This window comes from Podarcis tiliguerta (assembly GCF_965153285.1).
Source record: "Podarcis tiliguerta genome assembly, chromosome: 1".
NCBI classification, from domain to species: Eukaryota; Metazoa; Chordata; class Lepidosauria; order Squamata; family Lacertidae; genus Podarcis; species Podarcis tiliguerta.
The window spans coordinates 15,283,823-15,311,014 of record NC_139534.1 but is presented as its reverse complement, the minus strand read 5'-3'; the positions used below and the strand labels follow the sequence as shown (position 1 = coordinate 15,311,014).

At 44.7% G+C, this 27,192-nt stretch overlaps 1 protein-coding gene across 1 annotated transcript in view; it reads left to right on the top strand.

The window, feature by feature from the left end:
- TMEFF2 (transmembrane protein with EGF like and two follistatin like domains 2) overlaps positions 1-27,192 on the top strand; it is a 253,143-nt gene that overhangs the window by 33,233 nt on the left and 192,718 nt on the right. Inside the window, exons 3-4 of the mRNA XM_083412522.1 lie at positions 1,325-1,454; positions 7,528-7,554. Coding sequence (XP_083268648.1) covers positions 1,325-1,454; positions 7,528-7,554 — 157 coding nt within the window. The remainder of the gene's footprint in view (positions 1-1,324; positions 1,455-7,527; positions 7,555-27,192) is intronic.

Genomic DNA, 27,192 nt, shown 5'->3' with positions numbered 1-27,192 from the left:
CTTCAGAATGGATTGGTTTGATCTTCTTGCAGTCCATGGGACTCTCAAGAGTCTCCTCCAGCACCAGAATTCAAAAGCATCAATTCTTTGGCGATCAGCCTTCTTTGTGGTCCAGATCTCAGTTCCATACATCACTACTGGGAAAACAATAGCTTTTACTATACGGACCTTTGTTGGCAAGGTGATGTCTCAGTTTTACTTGCTTGTAAATCTAGGGTTGCCATATCTTGAAAAGCAAAAAAAGAGGGCAGCCCAAGCTGCTGCCAGTCTGAGACAGGGGTAGAGGCATGCAAGGTGAATCCAACAAACACCCACCCAAGACATTTCCTTTAAAATGTGAAAAATCTTCCCAGATGGGTATGTTGGCCCCACGAAAGAGGGGCTTGTCTGGGTTTCCCTGGATGTATGGCAACCCTAGAAATCACTTTGGGGTTTATTAGAGGGACAAGATAGACAGATTAAATTAACATGGTGGGCTGGTGTAGAGGACTTCCTGAATGGGATAACTGTGCCCCTGAAGGACCAGGTGCGCAGCCTGGGAGTCATTTTGGACTCACAACTGTCCATGGAGGCACAGGTCAATTCTGTGTCCAGTGCAACTGTCTACCAGCTCCATCTGGAATGCAGGCTGAGACCCTTCCTGCCAGCAGACTGTCTCACCAGAGTGGTGCATGCTCTGGTTATCTCCTGCTTGGACTACTGCAATGTGCTGTATGTGGGGCTACCTTTGAAGGTGATCTGGAAACTACAACTAATCCAGAATGCAGCAGCTAGACTGGTGACTGGTGGTAGCCACTGAGACCATATAACACCGGTCCTGAAAGACCTACGTTGGCTCCTAGTATGTTTCCGAGCACAATTCAAAGTGTTGGTGTTGACCTTTAAAGCTCAGTCTAAACGGCCTCAGTCCGGTATACCTGAAGGAGCATCTCCAACCCCATCGTTCAGCCTGGACACTGAGGGCCAACACCGAGGGCCTTCTGGCGGTTCCCTCACTGCAAGAAGTGAGGTTACAGGGAACCAGGCAGAGGGCCTTCTCGGTAGTGGTACGCTCCCTGTGGAACACCCTCCCATCAGATGTTAAGGAAATAAACAACTATCTGACTTTTAGAAGACATCTGAAGGCAGCCCTGTTTAGGGAAGTTTTTAACGTTGGGTGTTTTATTGTGTTTTTAATATCCTGTTGGAAGCCGCCCAGAGTGACTGGGGAAACACAGCCAGATGGGTGGGGTATAAGTAATAGATGATGATGATGATGATGATGATGATGATGATTATAACACAACCCTAAACTTGTTTCAATCTGTCTTTTTCTGCTCATCAGTGTAACAGTGACTTTGTGCCTGTGTGCGGCTCCAACGGCGACACCTATCAGAACGAGTGCTACTTGAGACAGGCTGCCTGCAAGCAGCAAAGCGAAATCCTTGTGGCGTCAGAAGGATCGTGTGCCACTGGTAGGTCTAGCAGGCTGTGTACGGCATATTATCTTAAGCCAAATCTAATAGACTGTGTGTCATCGCGAACAGTTGTTTTGCATTGCTGCCTGATTCATTCCAGTAATTGAAAGCTTGGCACAACATGTGATTACAACTACAGTTGGGGTTTTGTTGTTGTTTCCTCCTTGCAGCAAACCATTTCAGAACCTGGGAACGATGTTTTCATTTTAGGGTTGCCATGTCCTCTTTTTCCAGGACGTGTCCTCTTTTTCATGGGTAGAGTCATCGTAGCGATGTTAAAAGTAGCAGGTGGTAAATGTGTCCTCTTTTTTGCTCTTCAAAATATGACAACCCTAGAATGTGTGGCCTGCAAGATGAGTTTACGGGGTGTTCTGACCTGCTTCTGACCACTGGCGGAGGAAGAGGAGTGCGGGGGGAGCGCCCCACCCCCAGGACGCACCCCCCACCCCGGGACACATGCCAGTCCCACCCCCGCCTGCCCTCCGCCCCCCAGTGCCGGAGCATGAAGCTTCGCCACTACTTCTGACACATGACCAATGAGGAAGAGCGAGAGTTGCCCTAGCCAATAGAAAACATCCAATGATATCTGCCTGCTTGTGCAGTGGAAATCTGCTTGAACAATTGACCTCTGGCCACTTGCAAATTTGCTGATTTTCGGGGGGGGTGTGATGGGTTGGAGGGGAGAAGCCCAGTTGTGTGAGTGGACACCCACTCATGCTATGTTAGCTCCCATCCAATATATATTTGGCAATTGAATGGTGTTGCCTCAGTTTACCTGGAAGGGACTGGGGCACAGATACAGATTGGCTCTGCTGGTAGCCCCAGCCTTGCAAGCTGCCCTGGAACCATCCACGTAAATTGCAGGGCTGCCAATGTCATTCCCAGCCAGCAGGACCAGTAGTCAGGGATGATGGGAATTGTAGTCCAAAAATAGCTGGAGACCCAGGTTTGGGAAGCCCTGCCCTAAAGGGACCATAAGAGAAGTAATGGGGGACTTGCAAGATGGTGTTAAATCGTCAAATAATGTTCTTAAAGTAGCCGGAAGGAAGGATAGGAGTGAGAAGTTATCATGAGCAGAAGCTCCCTCACTACAGTGTGATAGACATCTTGTCTCATGGTGTTAGATTTGTATGGCTCTCGCAATTTTGTGGCGTTTCAGAGAGCCCCGCAGAGAGCCAGAAAGGCCCGCTACAAAAGTTAATACTTACTTTCCTTATGCGGCAAAATAATGAATAGGAGGGTTTATCCTAGAGACCTTTTGGCTCAGAGGAATGTGTGTGCGAGGGAAGATAATCTTGTTTGTCATCAGAGAAAGCAGGACAGAGTCGCACAAGAGGCCCCATTTGCCTTTTGCAGTTTGCGATAATATGGTAAAAAAAAGCGAGAGTCCAATTTCTGAGGCTTACTTATCTGCAAAGCAAGCAATTGTGCAAAAGAAAGAAAGAAATTGTTTGCGGGCTCATCTTTTGTTTAGACACACACCGGGTTTCTGTTTTGTTTTTAATTGCAAGCCAGAATTGCAATTTGAAGAGCATCACGGCTTCATTTAAAATGAAGATTTGAAAAGAAAATCGAAATGATGATGGAGGTTTGCAAACTGATCTAGATTAACCAGATCTGACTGTAGATAAATTGGGATTCTGACTCTCAGCATTCAAGTAGAATCCCAATTTTGTGCTTTGCAAGCTCTCCGTTTCCCTTCCTAACTGCCAGTGACACTGAGGAGCCTTCGCGAACTGATCTCTGCCTCTATGCAGCTTTGCCTGCTTTTTGTTCAGATGCATCAAGCGCTTTCCTTTTAAAGAGTAGCAGCGCGGTCCGGTACGTGGCTACTCAGAAGTAAGCGCCGTTGAATTCAACGGGACTTACTCCCGGGCAAGCATGTATGCAACTGCAGCTGGAATTTCCTTTTGAACTATATCTCTCCAAGTAATTTTCAATGTAGTTTTCAAGTTTAATTACAGGGCTACTTAACCAAGTGCTTTTATTGACTAGGCACCCAAGCATAGATATTAACTGATTGCCTTTTGCCCAGAGTCTTTGGTAACACAGCGAGCCGGTCTATCTTGCTCACGGCTGTCCATCCCGGGGGTATAGGATGGGGAGGCCCAGGGGAGCCGTGGCCCCGGCGCAAATTTTTGATTGGGCATGAGGGGGGGTGTAACCTGGCTCCCTTATCAAAGCTGGAGCCATGAGGAGGCAAGCCAAGCCAATGCCAGAGAAGGGATGCCTGTATATGTCCCACACGTGGGCTGGCCGAGAGCAAGGGGGAGGGCAACGGCGCTGCTGCTGCCACCCACCAAGGACAGGTGAGAGGTTCTGGCAGCTGCCTCCTTCACGAACGGGGTGCCACAGTCTGCAGCTGTGCCCTCCTCGTGGGGCCACAGCGAGCCTTTTTCTCCCTCCCCTTACTTCACCTTACTTGTGTGGGAATGTTCAGGGATACAGGAGAGGATATATTGTTTGATTATATCCTTTCCAACTTGTGTTAACAAGTTCTACAATTTAGCAGAGTAACATTCCCCTTTTTAAATTTGCATAGCGGATGCATTTGCTCAGGCTAAAGCCTCTAAAATACGTTTTCCTTTTGGTAATTCCCCATTTAAAGGTAAAGGGACCCCTGGCCATTAGGTCCAGTCGTGGCCCACTCTGGGGTTGCAGCGCTCATCTCGCTTTATTGGCTGAGGGAGCTGGCGTACAGCTTCCGGGTCATGTGGCCAGCATGACTAAGCCGCTTCTGGCGAACCAGAGCAATGCACAGAAGTGGCGTTTACCTTCCCGCCGGAGCAGTACCTATTTATCTACTTGCACTTTGACGTGCTTTCGAACTGCTAGGTTGGCAGGAGCAGGGAACGAGGAACGGGAGCTCACCCTGTTGTGGGGATTCGAACCGCCGACCTTCTGATCAGCAAGTCCTAGGTTCTGTGGTTTAACCCATAGTGCCACCCACATCCCAATTCCTCATTTAGTCCCTCATAAAAAGATAGACACAAGACAGTCTTCTATAAAAGTGTAAAAAGAGTTTACTCACACATTCTGTTCACAGTTATATCTCAGAAGGCTGACTTAAGTTAGAAAAGTAATATACACCTGGAAACTATCCCATAAGGATACAACTCCTTTGTCCTCTCTTGGCTGCAAGCCAAGAGAGCATCTTAGGCTAAGCAGAAGTTGCTTCTTCGATGAATTGTGGTCAGAGAGAGAGAGATGGCTGACCAGTCCTGTTCTTTTGTTACCTGGGCAGGTGAGCTCACGCCCGACTCTAGTCACATGCAGAGGAAGTCTGTCACAGCCTAGGAGAAACAGGAAGTTTCAATTGGCTGGTCCAGACATCCCCTTTTATGTCCACTCTAGGGATGTTGTACTTGACTGCTCTTGTGTTTCACATCCCAAAACCTGCTAATGGCTCAGACTGCCACGGCTCAGTCGGTGGTGAGGGCTGGGGCTGGTGTGGCCACCCTCAAGGTCTAACCCCCCCCCCCAGCACACAAACATGCCCCCCCTGCCCGGCTGCTAAGACCGTAGATCTGCCCTGAATGACAGCAGCTGTTCAGGGTTTCAGCATCTCTCAGCCTGACCTGCAGATGTCAAGGACTGAACCTGGGAAAAGGCAGATGCTCTGACTCAGAGCTACACATGTCACTTCCCTTGTACCAATCCTATAGTATCAATTTGCGAGGATCTGGTAATAATAATGATAATAATAATAATCATATCCCGCCCATCTGGCTGGGTTTCCCCAGCCACTCTTTGCGGCTTCCAACAAAAGATTAAAAATACATTAAAACACCAGTCATTAAAAACTTCCCTAAACAGGGCTGCCTTCAGATGTCTTCTAAACGTCACGTAGTTGTTTATTTCCTTGACATCTGATGGGAGGGCGTTCCACAGGGCCAGCGCCATTACCGAGAAGGTCCTCTGCCTGGTTCCCTGTAATTTTGCTTCTTGCAGTAAGGGAACCACCAAAAGGCCCTCAGAGCTGGACCTCAGTGTCCAGGTTTAACAATGGGGGTGGAGACGCTCCTTCAGGTATACTGGGCCGAGGCCATTTAGGGCTTTCAAGGTCAACACCAACACTTTGAATTGTGCTCAGAAATGTCCTAGGAGCCAACTGGTCTTTCAAGACCAGTGTTATGTGGTCTCGGCGGCCACTCCCAGTCACCAGTCCATCTGACATATTCTGGATTAGTTGTAGTTGCCAGGTCACCTTCAAAGGTAGCCCCTCGTAGAGAGGGTTGCAGTAGTCCAAGCGGGAGATAACTAGAGCGTGCACCACTCTGGCATTTTGGAATATTTTTTTTTGGAATTTAAACCTCCTTGGTGACCAGGCTTACTGATGTGGAAACGTACCAAAGGTCTAAAGGTGACGATGTCTACAGATCCAAATGTTTCGCCTGATTCACTTGACACTGCAATCCACAATGACGCTATGCTGGCATTCCCACAGCTCTGCTGCTTGCTTAATGAGCGTTTTAGTTGCCCATTGATTGTATTTTGTATTTTATTGGTTTTAATTTGTGAATTGCCCAGAGGACATGGTTAATTGGGTGGTATATAAATGCCGAGAACAAGCATATGCTGTGCTATTGAAAAAAAAACAAAAAACCTTCCAGCAGCGGATCAGGCAGCAAAATGATCTAGTGCTCTTGCATTGTTGTTTGAAGCAGGCATAGAACATCCTTGTCAGGCCCAGTTGCAGATGCTGCTGGCTCATCACTTCAGAAACGGCTGTGGTTGCTTGAGACTAAGGGAGCAAACTGGAACGTGTCCAGAGGAGGGCAACCAAAATGGTCAAAGGCCTGGAAACGATGCCTTATGAGGAATGGCTAAGGGAGCTGGGCATGTTTAGCCTGGAGAAGAGGAGGTTAAAGGGTGATATGATAGCCATATTCAAATATATAAAAGGATGTCATATAGAGGAGGGAGAAAGGTTGTTTTCTGCTGCTCCAGAGAAGCGGACACGGAGCAATGGATCCAAACTACAGGAAAGAAGATTCCACCTAAACATTAGGAAGAACTTCCTGACAGTAAGAGCTGTTCGACAGTGGAATTTGCTGCCAAGGAGTGTGGTGGAGTCTCCTTCTTTGGAGGTCTTTAAGCAGAGGCTTGACAACCATATGTCAGGAGTGGTCTGATGGTGTTTCCTGCTTGGCAGGGGGTTGGACTCAATAGCCCTTGTGGTCTATTCCAACTCTATGATTCTATGATTCTATTCTATGAGACCAGTTTCATGGCAGCACAGGGAGATTTTAGATGGTCAGGGCCTGTCTGCATGGGGTCTGTGAGGGAGCAGGGATAGAGATCTCACCCATGGGTTGTGTGGAACATTGGTAGGCAAACTAAGGCCCGGGGGCTGGATCTGGCCCAATCGCCTTCTAAATCCAGCCCGCAGACAGTCTGAGAATCAGCATGTTTTTACATGAGTAGAATGTGTGCTTTTATTTAAAATGCATCTCTGGGTTATTTGTGGGGCCCACCTGGTGTTTTTACATGAGTAGAAGGTGTGCTTTTATTTAAAATGCATCTCTGGGTTGTTTCTGGGGCATAGGAATTCGTTCATTCCCCCCCCCCCCAAAAAAAATAGTCTGGCCCCCCCACAAGATCTGAGGGACAGTGGACCGCCTCCCCTGCTGAAAAAGTTTGCTGACCCCTGGTGTGGAACGTACCCCGCGACTCTCACAGCCAAATGTAGATTTGGTTCTCCTTTCTTTCAAAAGCTTACGTTCGAAAAATAAAAACAGAGCGCCCATCCCCCACAAATACTTTACGGAAGAAAATGGAAAATTTGTCAGGAAACACAGTAAGGTTGCCAGCCTTGGTGCAGTAAACCGAGGATTTAGAACAGGAACACCTGTAGAATCTTAAAAGGAACTTTCCAGCATCAAACAGAAAGTTCACATGAAACATTTAGCATAGATCTCTCTAATTGACAGAGGAATGGCATAAAAAAAAGCACAATTTGCTACAGCGCATTTTAACTAAGCAGGATGTGGCTGCACATACATACAAATTATCCCAGTATTCATACATCTATATAACCACAACCCCTTTTTTTCTCTCCCTCTTACAGATGCAGGTTCTGGATCTGGGGATGGAGGTAGGAATGCTTTTATGAATTCTGTTTTTCCACCACTGGAACCTGCTGACATCACTTGCCACATTGCAGTTAGGCGTGTTGGATAGTTGTTTTGTGCCACCCTGTATTGTTCAGATGATCTGATCCTCTGCATTTTTGTCAAACTCCAGCCTAATGATGAAGAGCTGGTTTGTTTTTGGAGATATGTGGAGGGCTGTATTACACTTGGTCGGAATTTGTATTATTCATGATTCAGCACGGACTCTATCTCCATCTACTGTTACTAGAGCTCTTGTGGCACAGATGGTTTTATTTATTGTTATTACATTCTCAACGAACCCATAATAGTTCCAGGATTTTTCTCCCGTGACTAACGTAGTCTTCCCAAACCATGAGGTGGAGGGATTTCACAGAAAAATTTAGAAGAAAGGTTATGGCTTTAAATGTGGCTGTGTCAAACACTTTGATTATTGCCATGTTGGTACATTTAAAAATATGCATTGCAGATATACTGACACATCTTTCTGGGTCTTTTTATAAGTTGTGAGACAATCTGTCTGAAAGTAAATAAATAAATAAATAAATAAATATCTTTATTGCGGTCCATATACCCACAAAACAGTTTCAAAACAGGATACAGTTAAAACAACCAAACAGCAGGTGAAAGAGACTGAGGCAGTCATTTTGAGCATGATGGTCTTTGTTTCTTGCTACCGCCGAAAGAAACTTTGCCACGGTCAGTGTAATATCGTTTGACCTGTCCTCTAGAAGGTATTTAATATGGGAGGCTTCAGATTTTCCCAGCAAATTTGCTAGTAAGGGTTTGATCAGTTGATACCTTGCTTGCTCATACTGCCCACAATGCAGTAGGATATGGTTCATGCAATCGGTGTCCTGAGAACATCAACAAAGCCTGTTCTGGTAGGAGATGCCTCTCAGTCTACCATTTAGAACTTCCGATGGAAATACATTTAATCTAGCTTTGGTAAATAAACGCCGAAAGGTGGGTATGGACAAATTCCTATGGTATGAGGCTAACTGAAAGTTGTGCCCATTTTGGATTCCAGCTGCAATCGGGCCACAGATTACATTGGATCTGGATCACAGGTCGCTATGTGAGATGTCCCAAAGCCTTTACTTCAGGGATACAAGGGTGGTATCGTAGCCCAGTTGATACAAAAGGGATGGTGACAGTCCAATCGAGGTGGCTTTTCTGGCCATAGTTTTCCGCCATGGGCTGATAAATTCCTCATTGGTTAGATGTACAAGTAATCCCTTCCCCAGGCCAAATACTGAGATCTTAAGCCAGTATTGTCTGAAAGTAAGCATTTCATGGTGCAGCCATGTGCAGTTGTACACGAGCAGGAACGCTGTATATAGTGAGATTTACTTGTGGTCAAATATCCACAAGTTAAGATGGCTCATCTCCTTCTTTTCAACAGAAATTCATGTCACATTTGCTGGTACATTCATGGATATGAATCGGACTTCTGTTTAAATTTATGGGACTTAAAGGTGTTCTGCTTTTGCTTGAATGCGCTCAGGCTGTTTGTGCTTCTTCTGACAGAGGGGTGGTGAGTAACTTACGGAAGTTGCTCTTGTAGACGGCATGCTCAGAAATGGGGAAGGCATTCTCTTCAGGCTAGAACTGGGCGTTACGTTTGCATTGTACACTTCCTCACTGATGAGTGAGGCCAGGTTATTAACCATTCTTCCATTGCTCCATTCATAAGTTCACCCATGGGCCAGATTCACTGTCTGCCCTCTCAATGTTCTTATCATTTGGGATAGGCTGAGAAGAATGATGGGTGTGTCCAGCTATACATTGTTTTAGCAGCAAGCCTGCTGTGGACTTTCACTTCCTGCATTTGGGGCATATTGGCCTTTTTGGAATCCAGGAAGGTGCTTAATTGAAAGCCCAAACCGTTGGTCTTTGTAGACCAAACTGCGCCAACCAGTGGTGGCACTCCATGAGTTCAGAGCAGAGAAATTCCCAGCCCTTCCTTTGAGACGCCAAGGATTGAATGGGAACCTTGGCTTGCAGCTGGAGGACTGTGCAAATCACTGATTGGAATAATAATAATAATAATAATAACATCAACAACTACTACCACTACTACCCCAACCATCTGACTGGGTTGTCCCAGCCGCTCTGGGTGGCATCCAACATATATAAAAGCATAATAAAACATTAAACATTACAAACTTCACAATACAGGGCTGCCTTCAGATGGTCTTAGGATGGCAACAAAGGGCTGAAGTAGTAGCTCCCTAGAAGGTGTGGGTTTGTGGAAGAACACCAAATGGGATCTGATATGAGGGGTAGGTCTGGCAGTGTCTAATGAGACTACCAAATGTAGGCTTGCCATATTCCCCAAAGTGAAAATCCATAAAAAGTTGCTGAGCTTGAATATCTGCCCCCCCCCAAAAAAAAATCCCCAAAGTTTTGTGGCTTTTGGGGGATTTTTAAAGCTTTTCTTTATTGCTCTACTTGCCATATGTCAGGGTTTCCCTGGACATTTTGTCAGTTCAGCGAAAATCCGCCATTTTGACAGCCTTATTCCCAGATGTGTCCGGGATAACCCAGACATATGGCAGCCCTAAAATGAGAAAGTCTTGTTTGCTGTGAAAGCAGGTTGACTGATGAATGTGGGCCGCTGATCTCTCCACTGTTGACCCCAGCCTTGTCTAAAAAATTGTAGGCAGAATGGGATTTTCCAAAGTGATTGGACCTTCTTGTTCCAATGCGATAGGTTTAGCTTGACTCGTGTTGGTTGGGTTGACCTTCCCATACATGGGCCATCTTGGCTACAGTATGTTATGTTCCTTTCCTTGGGCATGTTGTGCTTGCTCCTGAACTCCCTTTGTGTATCCCACTCGTATTTGGATGAGAGAGGCATTAATTTTTGGTGTTTCAACAGAAACTCCTCCTAACACAGTGCGTTGAGAAGCAAAAGTGACATTCACCATTACTGATGTTCTTCTGTAATAGCGCCACATTTATTTTGTCCCCATTGCCCCTACTCATAGATTTCAGACTTAATATCACAGTACCTTGAAAGAATTCCATTCCTGGTATTTATGCTTGGTTATAGATGCTTCAATGTATTTGTATCTTTGTGAGTTTTTCCAGCGTGATTTTTCCAACATTTCCAAAGGAAATGGATGACTTTGCGCTTGTCTCCATTTTGGTGGTGACTCAAAGCCTCATTATCCAAATAGCCTCATTCATCCAAACTGCCTGGCAGACATCAAAAAAAGTCTGTCAGATAAATGGGGCAGTTATTAACATAGAGTTACTCTGACATAAGACACACAGGAGACAAATAATGTTATTTTATGTAACTGGCAGATCCACATTACTGAGTTATGGATCAGAGAGGGTGCAGGAAATTTTGCTTTTATGCATCCGCTGTGCCTGAATGCAACTTGTTTAGCATCTTCTTATTTTTCGGGTGACTTTCTAAAACGTGGATGCATCCTGAAGCAAAGCAACAATATTATATAAGGACCAGGGGACCCTGGAAGATGGAGAAGAACATCTGCCTGTGTCTGTTCCCTTGCATTGGGCTGTCCTGCTGCAGCCAAGGTAGCCCAGTAGGGCTCACCTTTGGTAGGAAGGCATTTGGTTAGGCTTGTCATGGCAAGGGTTCCTCTATTCCCATTGCAGTTTCCTTCCACCCAGTGGCGTAGCATGGGGGGTGCAGGGGGGGGCGGCCGCACTGGGCGCAACATCTGGGGGGGGCGCGCTCGCACTCGCAGCTCTCTGCCCCTACCTGGCTCACTCTCTCTCTCTCACTGCAGTGCTGGCTGTGCGAATCCGATCCGAGCCGCCGGGTCGCCGCCCACTGTGGAGGGGAGGGTGCCAGGCGTGCGGTGCGGTGCGGAGAGAGAGCGAGGGACTATCTGGGGGAGGGACAGTGCAGCGGGGGGGGGGGCGCAAATTACTTGCCTTGCCCCGGGTGCTGACAACCCACGCTACGCCACTACCTCCACCTCTTGCTTTCTGACACTAGCTGGGATTCTTTTCCTCTGTCTTCCAAGGTAGTGTCCTCCTCACAGGTATGAGGTCTCCCTTTTCCTCTTATGGCTTTTCCTTTGTACTTGGCTTTCCTTCAGGGGAGCTGGATGTAAATGGAGACTTGGATGGATCAACGACCCTTTGTTCAGTCATTGGCCTGTGTGCCAATTTAGAAATTATTATTATTATTATTATTATTATTATTATTATTATTAATTACTTATACCCACCCATCTGGCCGGGCTTCCCCAGCCACTCTGGGCGTCTTCCAACAAGATATTAAAAACGCAATAAAATATCAAGCATAAAAACCTTCCCTAAACAGGCTTGTCTTCAGATGTCATCCTCCACCAGGGCCAGGGCTTTTTCAGTGATGGCTCCAACGTGGTGGAATGCTCTGTCCCATGAGACTAGGGCCCTGCAGGACTTGATCTCCTTCTGCAGGTCCTGAAAAACAGAGCTATTCCACCATAGCTGTCAACGTTTCCCATTTTTTAAGGGAAATTCCCTTATTCCAAATAGGACTCCTCGCAAGAAAAGGGAAAAGTTGACCGCTATGTATTCCGCCTGGCCTTCAATTTGAATTAGCCTGATTCTCTATTCCCTTTCCCCTTTCCTCTTCTATGAAGAAACCCTTTCTGGGACCCCACATTTAAATTCTTATTCACTCACCTCCTTGCTGACCCTAGTAGGACCAGCTTGGCCAGTTAGCTCTGGTGATCATTCAATGTCCATTGACTATTCCAAAATGACCCCTGAATTTTTGAATTTTATCAATATTGATGCTGCATTTTATGTTGTATTCTACGCTGTTTTAAAGTCGCATTCTAATCAATGTTTTACATTTGCTGTTAGCTGCCCTGAGCCTGGTTTTTAAACCCGGAAGGGTGGGGTATAAATAAAAAATTAAATTATTATTTTATTTATTTATCTAAAAGTAAGATAGTTGATTATTTCCTTGACATCTGGTGGGAGGGCGTTCCACAGGGCGGGTGCCACTACTGAGAAGGCCCTCTGCCTTGTTCCCTGTAACCTCATTTCTCGCGGCGAGGGAACCACCAAAAGTCCCTCGGAGCTGGACCTCGGTGTCCAGGCAGAACGATGGGGATGGAGATGCTCGTTCAGGTATACAGGGCTGAGGCGGTTTAGGAAGTGGGTGTGTGGAGTAGGAGAACCCACTTAACAGCTAGCAGACTAGCATCCAGTCTACTGCCTGAGCTTGCCAACTGAAGGGCAGGGCAGGGCAGGAGAACATAGACCTGCCTCTTTAATCTGCATAGCCCCGCCTTATGTTGTTGCAACACTGAAGATAGACCAAGGAATGCTTTGCCGTGGGCAGCGGAAGGGAGAAGCGAAACTATTTATATTGGCTCATCACAGAATATTTATTTTCAGGCAGTGGCTAAAATGCATGCAGTAAGATACCGGGGGGGGGGGGATGGATAAAGTATCAATTTTGTTCTTTAAAAATAAACCAGGAAGAAAGTTGGCCACTCTCCCTAGATAATGAATGCTGGCCTGAAAGAGCGCAGCAACTAAAAGCATGATTTCCAAACAATTTCAGATGAAAAGCACAGGCTGACAAAAGACAAGTAGAACAGGGCCTCAGGGAATGCCTAGGCAGCTTTTTTGGAAAGTAGATCTGTGCAGGAGGCAGGATCAAGTCATTGCATCCCTTTTAAAGGTCTACAAAGCTGCCCGGCTTGTATATAAAACCCATGATTGAATAGACATCTAGTGCAGCTTCCAGGTGCAGAAGCACATTAATGTGCCAGAAAGAGGGGGTTGGGCCAGGGGAAAAACAAACCTTGTTATTTAAACCTTCTCACAGCTTCCTCCTTTAGCAGGTATAAAGCCATGTAATAAAAACCATAATTTTATATGTCATTAAAGCAAGCGTTGGAAGAAGAAAAATTGATAAATGCTGAAGGAAGTGGGATGTTTTCAGAGGAGTGCACCGCTGGAATTATTATCAAGTCAGGGCACTGATAAATTAAAGTCTGCAATATATTAAAAAACCCACTAGATTGATGTCTGAAAATGTTGTCATGATGCACATTTTTGAGTGGCTAAAAGAAGCCTCTCCAGTTGTTACACAAACAATGAGAGGGTTGGGAATGAAGTGCATACTTTTTCATTCTGCTTATAGGGCGACGGAGGGAGGGGATATCAAATAGAAGGGGTAAAACTGAGTTACACGTGTCCCCAGTTTGTGGTGGTGTCAGGGACCATGCTGAAGGGGGGCTGCACTGAGGAGGAATGGTGGGAGCCTCCCCCTCCCCCTGCTCTTGATCAGGATCCTGAATCTTCCCAGGAGCAGTGGGACAGTATAGATTTGGAACACTGGTTCGCAGAGGGACATAGTTCAGAAGACAAAAGTTGGGAAGAACTGGGGAGTGAACAGCTAGGAGAAGATGAACTGGGAGAGAGAAAGCCTCCATCCGCCCAGCCCAAGGTCACGATGAGCAGATATGGTGGCAGCGCAGAAAGCAAAGCGGTTGCGAAATCAGGTTGCAAGATGTGACTCAGGTGACTCAAGGGGGAAGTGGGTGTAAACCTTAATTGGGAGCACCTTTACTCTGAGAATGAACTCTTTGTTCTTTCGCTGTGATTATGAAAATCTCTTTAAATGGTAAGAGACTATTTTTGCTTTGTTCTGCATATCCACGGCCGAAGGGAGGGAGGAAGCCGGTCCCCGAAAGCCTGACAGGTGGAGTGCTAATTTTCTTTGGGGATGGATTAGAACCAGGGTTCAAATCCCCATTTATCAATGAAGATCTCTAGTGACCTTGGACATGCCATGAAGATCATTGGTGGTAGCCTCGGGCATTGTTTCTCAGAGCACCTCATTCACAGAAGCATAGACACAAGAGGATGGAGATTTCATACTCTCTAGCATTTCTCTGATGAAAATAGGGATGTCCTATTCAATAATAATAATAATAATAATAATAATAATAATTCTTATTCTTATTATTAATAATACCCCGTCCATCTGACTGGGTTGCCAAAGCCACTCTGGGTGGCTTTCAACATATATAGAATCATCAGGAAACATTAGAAAATATTTTAAACATTCCCTGTACAGATGTCTTCTAAAGGTTATATAGTAACTTATCTCCTTGGCCCAGGGATCACATAACTCCATACCCTCCAACATTACTTTGATGGAAATAGGGACATTCTAATGAAAATTGGGACATTCTGGGATCAAATCAGAAACCAGAATGGCTTCTGTAAATCCGCAACAGTCCCTGAAAAATAGTGAAACTTGGAGGGTCTGAGATTTGCATATGCTAATTAATATGAATAGATGCACATTTAGAAATACACACTATAATTTGAACAGAAGTGCAGTACATCTTCCCATAATGGGGAAGATTGTCACCTTTGCCTCTGCTTTCTGGGTGCTATTGAGTGTACCTCACTCAGCAGACTCTCTGGCCTCTCATTTTAGGATATTTTATCAAACTTAGGGTTGCCATATGTCCGGAATTTCCTGGTCATAGCTGGGATTCAGCTATCTGTAACAGCGCCTGGGTGGAAATTGCTTAAATGTCAGGTGTATGGCAACCCATGTCCAAAGTGTTGAATATTCACTTCTTGAAATATGGCAACCCTATGTCAACTTTGAACCCGACTTAAATCAGATAGGCCTCATGAACAACCTGTTTAATCTCATGTAAGCCACACTGAATGTTGTGAAAAAAGGTTTTAATGTGAGATATGTGTGTGTGTGTGTGTGTGTGTGTGTGTGTGCAACAGCAGAGCAACCAACTCTAGGAGAAACAAAAAAACTCATTCCAAGTTTTCATGATGAAGAGCAATTAGTGAAGGAATTCAAAACTGTCCTAGCTGCTGCTTGTGTCCCTCCTCACATTAAAATAACACATTTATGTGGCATAATCATGTAATACATTGCTACTTTCTGCCTATTGATACATTTCATTGTCTCCTTTCGACGTTCCCACATTTCGTATACTTGCCATTGGTCCCTGATAAATGGAGAGCGATATATTTTTTAATTACATGTAGCAAGCCTTCAAAATGTGTGCAGGGAGTTTAAGCCAGGATATAGCTGATCTTTTTTCGTGTGTGGCAGCTTATGACAGGCAGGAAGATTTTTAAATGGAGCTAGGCTGAGATTGCTCAGAAAATACTTTTCTGAGACGTCCTCTGAGAATTTTAGTCTTGAGGCTCTCTTCCCCCAAACTGCAGGCAAATATCCTTATGGAGAGATTTATTTTCCCCGTCTTCACCAGAAAAACCACTTCTCTGCCCAAGAATAAGGGAGGGAATTTTGGGTTCAGCTTTGAATATGGCCTTAATATTGTTTCATATTAATTTTACCGTGGTTGGAGGAAGCAATTTGCCTCACCCCTCCTCCTCTATTTCTCCTCTCTAACCCCACTGCTGTCTTCATCCACCAATATGAACTTGCAGTCAAGTTTCGTTTGATAGTTAGAGAGCTAAGCTTTGTTAGAATAGAGTTTTCCGAGGCCTGCTCATTTTCACACTGCCGAAGAGTTCTGCCTTGCCCCTATTTTGCCACCTACAAGTAGGGTCGGGACACAGGTGGCGCTGTGGGTTAAACCACAGAGCCTAGGACTTGCTGATCAGAAGGTCAGCGGTTTGAATCCCTGTGACAGGGTGAGCTCCCGTTGCTCGGTCTCTGCTTCTGCCAACCTAGCAGTTCGAAAGCACGTCAAAGTGCAAGTAGATAAATAGGTACTGCTCCGGTGGGAAGGTAAACGGCGTTTCCGTGCGCTGCTCTGGTTCTCCAGAAGCGGCTTAGTCATGCCAGCCACATGACCCAGAAGCTGTATGCCGGCTCCCTCAGCCAGTAAAGCAAGATGAGCGCCGCGACCCCAGAGTCGGTCACGACTGGACCTAATGGTCAGGGGTCCCTTTACCTTTACTACAAGTAGGGTCAATAGTTTTGAGAAGCTGTTTTCGTTCCACACTTAAAAACAGAGATGGGGAGTTTTTGCATATGATTTGGATGTGCTTGTGTGTGTTTAAAGAGAGTTAATTTGAGGACGGTAACACAGTGCGCCATGAAAAGAAAGTAGGATGGGGAAACCTTGCAGTCTGTTAAACCAGAGGTTTTGCCTATTTTTCTATGAACACACCCTTATACTGTAAGTAGCAGCATGATTAATCCTGCCTCGATGTTCTCTATTTGGATGCTGTGGCAGTAATGCACTGCTCTGATTCACATTTGTTCCACATATTTTTTTCTCTCCCTCCTTAAAAAAAAAAGAAAAGCAGGGGAAAAACTGCTACGTTGACCCAAATACATTTGTACCTGTCTTGATGCTATTTCAGTGTGAATAACTGTTAAATTCAGGAAGGCTGTTTTCTTCCCCACTTCTGCTTTTCTGAAAAACAAAGAACCCAAAAAACCTTTGCTTTATTGCATGCTTGATTGATAGGCAGGGCTAGAGAGAGCACAATGAACATTGCTGTAAACACCTCCTGAGCAATAGCACTTGAGCCAAAATACTCAATAAGAGCCCAAGTGTGCATTGATTTGAATGGAGCTGGGTATAAATGTGTTACTAAAGCACAATAGTTTCACAATGGATGGGAAAATAATGAGAAAGGGGCAATGCAACCGGAAAACGCAATTTGATTCAGGCTCCTTTTCTTCCCCTCCCCTCAATCTTAGAGTGACTACCTATTGTAGATAATATGCTGGTACGTCATGGGGCTTCGGAAAGGTTGACTAGTTGGGGCACCTTTTAAAAAACAACAACCAAAGTTCATTACCTGAATTCTCCCCCTCCACCCTTTTTTTTGTTGCACTTTGTCCTGTACAGTGGTACCTCGGGTTACATACGCTTCAGGTTACATACGCTTCAGGTTATACACTCCTCTAACCCAGAAATAGTGCTTCAGGTTAAGAACTTTGCTTCAGGATAAGAACAGAAATCGGGCTCCAGCGGTGTGGCGGCAGCAGGAGGCCCCATTAGCTAAAGTGGTGCTTCAGGTTAAGAACAGTTTCAGGTTAAGAACGGACCTCCGGAACAAATTAAGTACTTAACCCGAGGTACTGCTATACTGGATTTCCAGAAGGGTGTATTAATAGCCAACAGTGCTTAAAACTTTAATAGGGCATTCAAGATCCAGTCGATAGAATAGCTGAGGCAGCAGTTGCTATCTGGGAAGGGATGGAATGGGAGCTGTATGCTGGTGCATTTTGTCTACATGTGCATACATTCTCGCAGTGCGATTTTTGTAGAAAAAGAGGTGCCAGAACTCACCATGAATGCTGCTATGTATTCAGTGGTCTGTGCTCACCTGAGCTTGAGTCTGGACTGAGGATTCTGAGCCCCTGTGTTCTGATTCGATACATGATGTCCAGTCACGTAGCATTACTAGGCTGTGGGCTGCTGGTATTGGCTCTTTGCAGCTTGGGGGGTTTAGACAGCCAATCGTGTTGAGAGTGGGAGTGGCCCAGGCCTTCAGAAATGTATATAAGCAGTCGCTTTGCCCTTGTTCAGTTCTGTTGTTGCAATAAAGTCTCTTGCTGTTACCGCGGTGTCTTGCCTCGTATAGACACATGTACACTTCAAACGCCTCCCTCGCTCTCTTATAACGGCAATGGCGCCCACCTGAGAGGTGCCAGAACTGAGTTCCAGTGAGTTAATGACTTATGGCTCATTATTTGTTTGGACAGAAACGAACCACAAGCCTGGGTTTGGATGACACAACAAGCCAGATTATTCCAATAATAATAATAATAATAATAATAATAATAATAATAATAATAATATCTTATTATTATTTATACCCAGCACATCTGGCTGGGTTCCCCAGCCGCTCTTGTCATCTTTAGTATGGCAGGGATGCCATAGGGACCCTTGAAGGAGCATGAACTAGCACACTGTTCGTTACTATTAAACCATGGTTTGTTTTAAACTATGGTTTAATGTAACATGTCTACTGGACCACAGCCAGCAAGCCTATGTATGACTTTCTGTATGGGACCCTGTGAAATCTGCATAAATAGAGGTTTGCTCCCTTTTAAATGCAGGCCCAGTGTGCAGCTCAGCACACACACACCCCTCCCGGAATTCAGTCTTTGCAAATTTTCATGTGAACTTCTGGACACTGGAATATGCAGATCTTTCTTATCTTACTAATGTAGAATCATGGGATCATAGAATTTTAGTGTTGTAAGAGATCCACTAGCTTTTACACTTTCCAAAGTTTGTGACACAGTTCTTTCCTCAAATACTGTACCAAAATACATTTGGAAAATGCATATTTTGAGAAAGAAATGCATTTTTTTTGGCATATATAGTCTGATAGAAAAGGTGTTTTGAAATGTGAGTTACGAGAGAAAATGTTTTAAAATATTTTATGCGTTTGAATGCAATGCTTTGTGAGGATTTTGACTCGATGACCCTTATAATCCCTTCCAACTCTGCAGTTCTGCGATTTTATGAATCTATGAATCCGCTTTTGCTCTCCTTAGGACTTCATATCTAGGATGTTAAATGCCAAAATCAATAGCTTTTCTGTGCCCTTTCCTTAAACTATTTTCTGATGTTATAGGATTCTTCCCCCACTGAGCCGCATCTGGAACTCCCTGGAGTTATCGAAGTACCAATAAGTTGAGGCTAGTTGAAAAAGTATTTTAAAAAGGTTCACATGTTCCTTCAAATTCAGCTTATATTTTGCAGGCCTATGCTGGGTTTCCACAAAATGGAAAAGGTTGCTTTGGCAAATATATAGGTAGGATTGGCCCTTTCCTTTGAAAATTTAAACCAAAATGAGTTTTGGGACTTTTGACTTCAGAGCATCTCTTCTCTGTTCTTGAGTGGCAAACTGTACCACATACATTCTGTAGCTAAGACATTGACAATTAGCTGGGATGAATCAGTTCTGAGAGTGGAGAGAGAAGAGGGGGAAAAGGGCTTTGTGGAGAAGCTGAAATTTGTGTTGTAGGTATGGAGAGTGACAGCAGATTAATTTTGGAAGGGAGGATGGATAAATGAATTACCCACCACACCCCTCTTCTAACCCAGTGGTTTAATCCACTATTCACCCACCACATAAACACTGAGTGACCAACAAGCTGCAAGTAAAATATTAAAAGGTAAAGGAACTCCTGTACATTAGGTCCAGTTGTGATCAACTCTGGGGTTGTGGTGCTCATCTTGCTTTATTGGCCGAGGGAGCCGGCGTACAGCTTCCAGGTCATGTGGCCAGCATGACTAAGCCGCTTCTGGCGAACCAGAGCAGCGCACAGAAATGCCGTTTACCTTACCGCCGGAGCGGTACCTATTTATCTACTTGCACTTTGACGTGCTTTTGAACTGCTAGGTTGGCAGGAGCAGGGACCGAGCAACGGGAGCTCACCTCGTCACAGGGATTCGAACCGCCAGCCTTCTGATTGGCAAGTCCTAGGCTCTGTGGTTTAACCCACAGCGCCACCCGCATCCCACAGTAAAATATTAGGATATAACAATAACACTCTAGACCAGGGGTAGTCAACCTTTTTATATCTACTGCCCACGAATACATCTTTCTTGATGGTAAAATTTCCTTACCACCCACCAGTGCTCAATGGAAGGAGGATTGAACTTGTGCTGTAGAACCCCTACCGCCCACCTAGAATCCTGAAATGCCCACTAGTGAGTGGTAGGGACCAGGTTGACAACCCTTGCTCTAGACATAGGAATTAGCTCTTAGGTGGCGGAATGGAGAAAAAGCAGAGGTAGGAAAATATGAAATATTTGGTGATAGGTCATATCAACAAGGGAGCAAGAGTTTCTACCCAAACTGCTGCTTTTCATTTGAACCTAGGTTTATATGTTTACACACATTTTTGTCAACATTGGTTGCAGAACTGCATTGCAAAGTTTACATAAGGATTTTGGTGGTTTGGTTCTCTTCTTGTTTTGACGCATGAGGAATTTGGTAAATTCGGCTTTAAACACAAACTAAATCAAATTTCTTCCTTACTCATAGTCCTAACCCAGAGATATATTCAGAAACAAATCAGACAACTACCCCCATGTCTCTGATCTTAATTTCTGGTATCAGCAGACCATTAAAAAAAAAAAATTAAGTCGTAAATGAAAATTCAACAGCATTTCTCTGAAACTTGGCCTAATGCACACATTTTTGTATGCAATTTTCCCTAAAGTGAAGCATTTATTATCTGTTGCTTTCACTCATCTGTGTACACATTTTGTACACATTACTTGGTTGAAAAACTGCGGTGCAAAATTTTGAGAAGTGCCAGTTTTGAAGGATGAAGGGGCTTTGGTCCGTATACTGTTTCAGTAAATGCGAATGCGGGGGGTTCGGCTTTAAATGTGGATGGAATTGAATTTCTGCACCACTGTACTGCTATCCTAACTGGGTATGCTATGCATGTGTGACTACTGTAACCACATGAGCGAGGCTAACTGGGTGGGGCTTTCTGCTTTCCTAAAATCTTGCTCCCGCTGCAGCTTGAAAATGTTGGGATCGCCCTTAGAAGCAGGAGTTCCATGTTACACCATAGCGATCTAGAGCTAAACAACAGAGTGCTTTTCTATACTAAAAGAAAACTTAATCAAAATAGGAGCAGGCACAGCTCGTTTATCTTGGAGGCCATGACAGATCACTATCTAGTGTTGGAATCCATTTACGCGAATGGCAGAAAAGTGTGGCTTATGTGCTGCTGCTTATCTGGATCAGCTGTTTCTCCCCCCCCCCAAAAAAAATAAGCTCCCTGGAATAAACAGTCCCTAACTACCTCCCCCCCCCCCCTTTCCAGTCTGTTTAGCCTCATTTAGCCACTCAGATCAGCCAAAAATTAAGCAACGCCACTTGTAATCTGATCAAAGGTAAAGGAGAGTCAGAGTGAAAATCCGTCTCTTTTGCAATTTCCATGAGAGCTGGGGATTTCAATGTCTTGGTATGGTGTGCAGCTAATTGCACATAGGGCTGCTCTGTGTTGTGTGGGATGGAATATGACTGATCCTCAATCTGGTAGATCCAGATTTCGAACAATGGTAGCCAGAAGCCCTTTGCCCCATCATCATATTTCCTTTGGCTCCTTATCATATCCATTTATAGCAGCATGTAACAAGCACTGCCACTCTTTCAATGTGAACCTCTCTCAACACATGACCATTATTTAATTTATTTATTAGCTATTGATTTCCTTCATCTCGCGTTTTTCCGCTCGGGAGACAAACTGATTTGAGCGGCTTGAGTTCTGAGCTCTGCTTTCTAATGCTCCAGCTTAGCTGATGGCTATTAAGAAGGCACTTTGAAATGCAGCAGAACCTAACCCCATGAAACAGAACTAGCCCTTCAGTTTTGTTTTATTTCTGAAAAGTCTGCAGGTATCTCCTGTTGCAGATATTAATAATGTGCAGCACGAAGCAATTGAATGCATAAAAGCTGAATCCTTTACGAATAATTTTTTTCCAGACCCACAAGTATCAGTCAAAGTTTTACTAACCAGAACTTATTCAAAACAGGTACAAAAACATCAACGATGCACCTAGAAAGTTGTATAAAGCATATGCATATTCAAGCATAGGTTCACAATTCAGAGCAAAATTCAAATCTCTGTCTCTCCCATAGCTTGCATTAGCCTCTATTCAGCCTAAGGCTATATAGCTCCTGGAGATGCTTCCTTTGTTGTTTCTGTGGTGTCCAGAGAAAGATTAACAGGCCACTCCCTGTAAGATGGAGATTTGGAATTGAATACCCTCACATGATCTAAGGTTAAACACTCATGTGAAAGCTAGCAGAGAACAACAGTTAATGATCAACCCAGCCAGACCCCAGAGAGCTCTCTTCTTTTTTTAGTATATTGCAATCCAAATGGAATTCGGAAAGACAGAACCTGCTCCTAACTAATCTCTGTGTTGAGCAGGTAAGTTGCAGAGCAACCATAACCCTTCATATGCTGGGTGGGGACATCTGCTCACTGAGCTGGCCAGGGGCACCAACTATACAACTATTAAAGGCTCATAGCAGCATCCTTCATCACCTCCCTGCCCCTCAAAGAAGCATAAGTACCTTGGATGAGATGAAGGTTATCGTAGAAGCAGGCATGGAAAAATGAGAGGGACAAGAACAAGGCAGGAGATGGAGAACTGCAGGAATGTGACCTTTTCTTCATACATCTTTAGGCTTAGAATGGCTGACTACCCTTTCCCCTGGATTTGACTGCATTACAGAAAGAGGAAGTGCTATAGCTCTGTGGTAAGAGTGTCTGCTTTGGGTGCAGAAGGCTCCAGGTTCAAGCCCTGGCCTCTCCAGGTACGGCTGGGAGAGAGTTTCTTGCCTGAAAGACTGGAGAACCCATTGCCTGGGTCAGTCTAAGGCAGTACTCTATGATCCTAGAGCAACAGAAAGTGTGTTTGTGTCTTGCAAATGCTACATACGGTGAAAGGCATATGCCTTGAAATCCCGCGTGGTAAAACAGATCTGCAAACACCTTGACAAATATCTTCTCTTTGTGACAGAATTTTGCTTTCAAATTAATCTGTTGCATGAGGCTGCTGCCATTTGGATCTCAGCAGCAAAGATAAATTATGCCAAAATGAAAAGTGGAAGGGGTGGGGGGAGCCAGTCTAGACAAAAAGAACCGTATGCCAGTGACAGTCACCAGAGAGTTTGTGTAAGCTTTGATTTGTGACTGGCCAAATTAATTCCCTTTTTCTTTTTCTTCCTTGCCTCGATACATTTTCTCTTTCTTTTTTCAGCAAGGGGCCTAACCAGCGCTAGTTTAAAACCCCTTTAGCAACTTCAGATTTCATTAAGTATATCACAGAGAGCACTGGATTCCCGTCTTCTCTTTGGAAGATGGTGGGAACCTGCCCTTTCCTAGGCCTTTGTTATAATCACAGGTTTGCCACATAGTTTAGCAACACACAACACAGGATTAGCAGCAAAGAACTCCAGAGGCCACTCTTCAGCTAATATGGATGACACCACCAACAACAGAGAAGAAAATGAGGGATAAGGAAATGCATTTAGCCTAAGGGGACTTGGAGAGGCTGAATTCTGAAGCTGGCTTGTATTAGCTTCAATAATAAGTTTAATTCCTAATATTCGGAGGCTGGGGGAGAGAGAGAGGCTTGTGTCTTTGTTACTGGGCACGAGTGTTAAAGATTGGATTAATGTAGGCACTTTTAGGATTGCGACACATTTGAGTTGAAGCATAGGAGCCAACTCCTAGGGGAGAAGGTCCCTTTGGCCCCCTCAATAAAATATTTGAGAAGGCCCCTCCAAAATTGATGGGCATTGACATTCAAATTATGTGTATGTACCTCATCTTGTGATTATGTGGGGCAGGGCTTGTCTGTGTCCCCCCCCCCCAATATTTTATTCAAGTTGGCACCCCTGAGTTGAAGCAATATCTTGTTGGGATTCAGGCTTCAATGTGTCAAGCTGCCCCAGGGCCGGTCCTACTCTTAGGCACAGTAAAATGGCTTTCTCTAGCAGCAGATGCTGAAAGATGGAGAGCAATTTCAAAGTGTTGGAGGACAGAGTTCTGTGTGCCACATGCCCTGCTCTAAGCTAGCCTGCTGCTGTCAGATGTAGCGAGGGATACTGAGCTGTCGCCATCAGTGCTGAGGCCTGTTTCAACTGCCAGTTCAGTTGGCTTCTATACATGGAATGGGAGATGGTGCCATTTTGCTCTTTACCTCAGGCAGCAAACTATCTTGGCCTTGAATGTTTCTAGGACAGAGTCTCATAAAGTGAAGCCTATTCATGCCAAACAAGGTCCTTGATGAAAAAGGACAAGAAATTCACTGGGCCTGGTCTATTATGTTGAAGGACCTGAAGATATTCTCTGTGAAACTTGAAGTATGTGCTAAGCTCTCCTTGACAGCAAAACACCACCTCTCCTCATAGCTTTTGTATCTGGAGATAGACTGTTCCTTGAACAGTTCGATCTTCCATGTGCCTTTTCAGAAGGAAGTCTCATTAATTGCAGTGGGGCTTACTCTGAAGTAAGCGTTCCTAGTAGTGTGACCTCAATCTGATATATGCATTGTGTTTGCTTAATTGAGAGGCCATGCTTATGCATTTGTATGAGTCTTTTTGCTGCAATATTCACCACACACACAAACACACACTTTAATCCAGTCAGTTTATTGCATTAAAAAAAATGTATATCACAACCGAAGCAATTTTGTGAAACTGGCTGTATTGCAACATCTGCTTATAAGTGCCTTGGGGATGCGAGACAGAGGCAAACTGCTTACCGCGTGAGAAATCGGCACAACACCATGCAATAATGTTGCAGTGTGAAGAGTCACGGAAGCGCCAGAGCCTGGTTGTGGATCAAATTGTTGTGTTGGTAATTAGAAAACAATAAGACTACATGCAATTGAGCCAAGATGTATTGAAAGTCGGGTAGCAATTCCCCCTTAATGCTGACTAGAAAAGAAACAACTGGAACAGAGGAAACCAGAAAGCATTGTTTATCTGTCCTCATTACAAGGTCTGTTTGAATAACTGCATGTCACCTCAGCCTGTTTAACCTTTTGTGAAAACAATGCACCTTAAGGAAGAGCCATTGGATGTTTGGTGCACAGCATTGCATATAAAAATCTTGCATGCATATAGCTATAGGATAAAGAATGCATAGACCAACCTCATTAAACTACTGGCCCATCACCCAGATTACAGTACTCAAAACATCCCATGTGTTGGACATTTTAAAATATCATGCCCTGAAAATAAGGCCTGAAATATTCTCTCAGGAGTTACCAGAAATGGACTGAGAATGGATGTTTTGGATCTTTGTGTGAATGCATGAATTGAACAGTACCTTTGGTCTGCGGTCGTCCTTTGTTCCAGAAACCCTACTGAGAAGATTTTCATGTTTTTGCTCTAGATCTCAGGTGGAGAACTATACTTATGGGGGCCAAAATGTACTCCCACCCTAGCTCAGGCCTCTCTATTGGGTCTTCAGAGCTTTCACTCTGGCCTTTGGGACTTGCGAGGCCACACAACCCTCTCACTAGGCCTCTGTTCTCACTGGATCTTCTCCATACCCCCCTTTTGCCTGCCCTGAATGTATCCTTGAACTCTGGTGCAGCTTCTTCCTTGCCCAGATGGAGAACAGAGAAGGGGCCTGTGAATGTGTGTAGACGTCAGCCCACAAACCACTTCCAGGCATAGAAAAGAACAAGGATGGGCAACATCAGCAGCTGTGATTGGTCAGGCAGTACAAACCCAATCCTGCAGGGGTAGACAGCATGGTGCCCTGCAGGTGGTTGTTGGACTCCAACCACCAGCAGCCTCATCCAGTGTGTCCAATAATAAGGGGTGATAGGAATTGTAGTCCTATGACTACAACTCAGGTAGGACCCAGAAGTTGCATACTAAATGCTCCACTACAAATGTACTACAAGCAGAAGAAGCAGGTGTGCAGCATGCCCCACACCAGAGGAGAAGGCCCATGGAAGCAAATTGCAGCTGTGTTCAGAGGCAATGCTAAGCCACAAAGCAGGGGTGGAGAATCTTAGTCCCAGTCAGTGGCATAGCGTTGGTTGCTGGTGCCCAGGGCCCCACATCGACCAAGCTATGCTACAGCCCAGGCCTTAACTTCACACTGTGTGGTTGTAGTACTTTGAATCCTTGTTGGTTGCACCATAGCCTGAGTACTATATTGTTTGGACCACATCACTTGTTTCTGATCCTGCTGAGCTCAGTCATTTTAACTGTGTCATGCAGGTATGGTTAACATTTCCCCAAATGGGTTAACTGATGTTGAAAACCCCATGCACCTTACAGTCAGGAGTTCCATGGCATCACGGGCCATTTTTTATTTTTAAAAAGTTATCCTGAACTCAGTAGTAACTAGCTGATTTTTTAAAAAAAAAAAGCAAGAAAGAAAATGCACTTTTATAAGCCTCTGAAAATATGTATTATTAAAACAGGCAAATCCTAAAGCATTCTCAAATCCACAGGAAAGGAGCTCAGATGACTCAAAAGCCGAGTAAATTGCTAGCAGTCATGGGGAGACAGAAATCCAAAAGGGAATTCCAGCTTGGGGAGAGAAGAGGTAGAACGATAGAAAGTAACGAATGGCATTTAATTATTTTTTTATATCGGCTAGTTACGCGAGGGGAGAGAAGGAAGATTAAAATCATAGAATCATAGAGTTGGAAGAGACCACAAGGGCCATCGAGTCCAACCCCCTGCCAAGCAGGAAACACCATCAGAGCACTCCTGACATATGGTTGTCAAGCCTCTGCTTAAAGACCTCCAAAGAAGGAGACTCCACCACACTCCTTGGCAGCAAATTCCACTGTCAAACAGCTCTTACTGTCAGGAAGTTCTTCCTAATGTTTAGGTGGAATCTTCTTTCTTGTAGTTTGGATCCATTGCTCCGTGTCCGCTTCTCTGGAGCAGCAGAAAACAACCTTTCTCCCTCCTCTATGTGACATCCTTTTATATATTTGAACATGGCTATCATATCACCCCTTAACCTCCTCTTCTCCAGGCTAAACATGCCCAGCTCCCTTAGCCGTTCCTCATAAGGCATCGTTTTCAGGCCTTTGACCATTTTGGTTGCCCTCCTCTGGACACGTTCCAGTTTGTCAGTGTCCTTCTTGAACTGTGGTGCCCAGAACTGGACACAGTACTCCAGGTGAGGT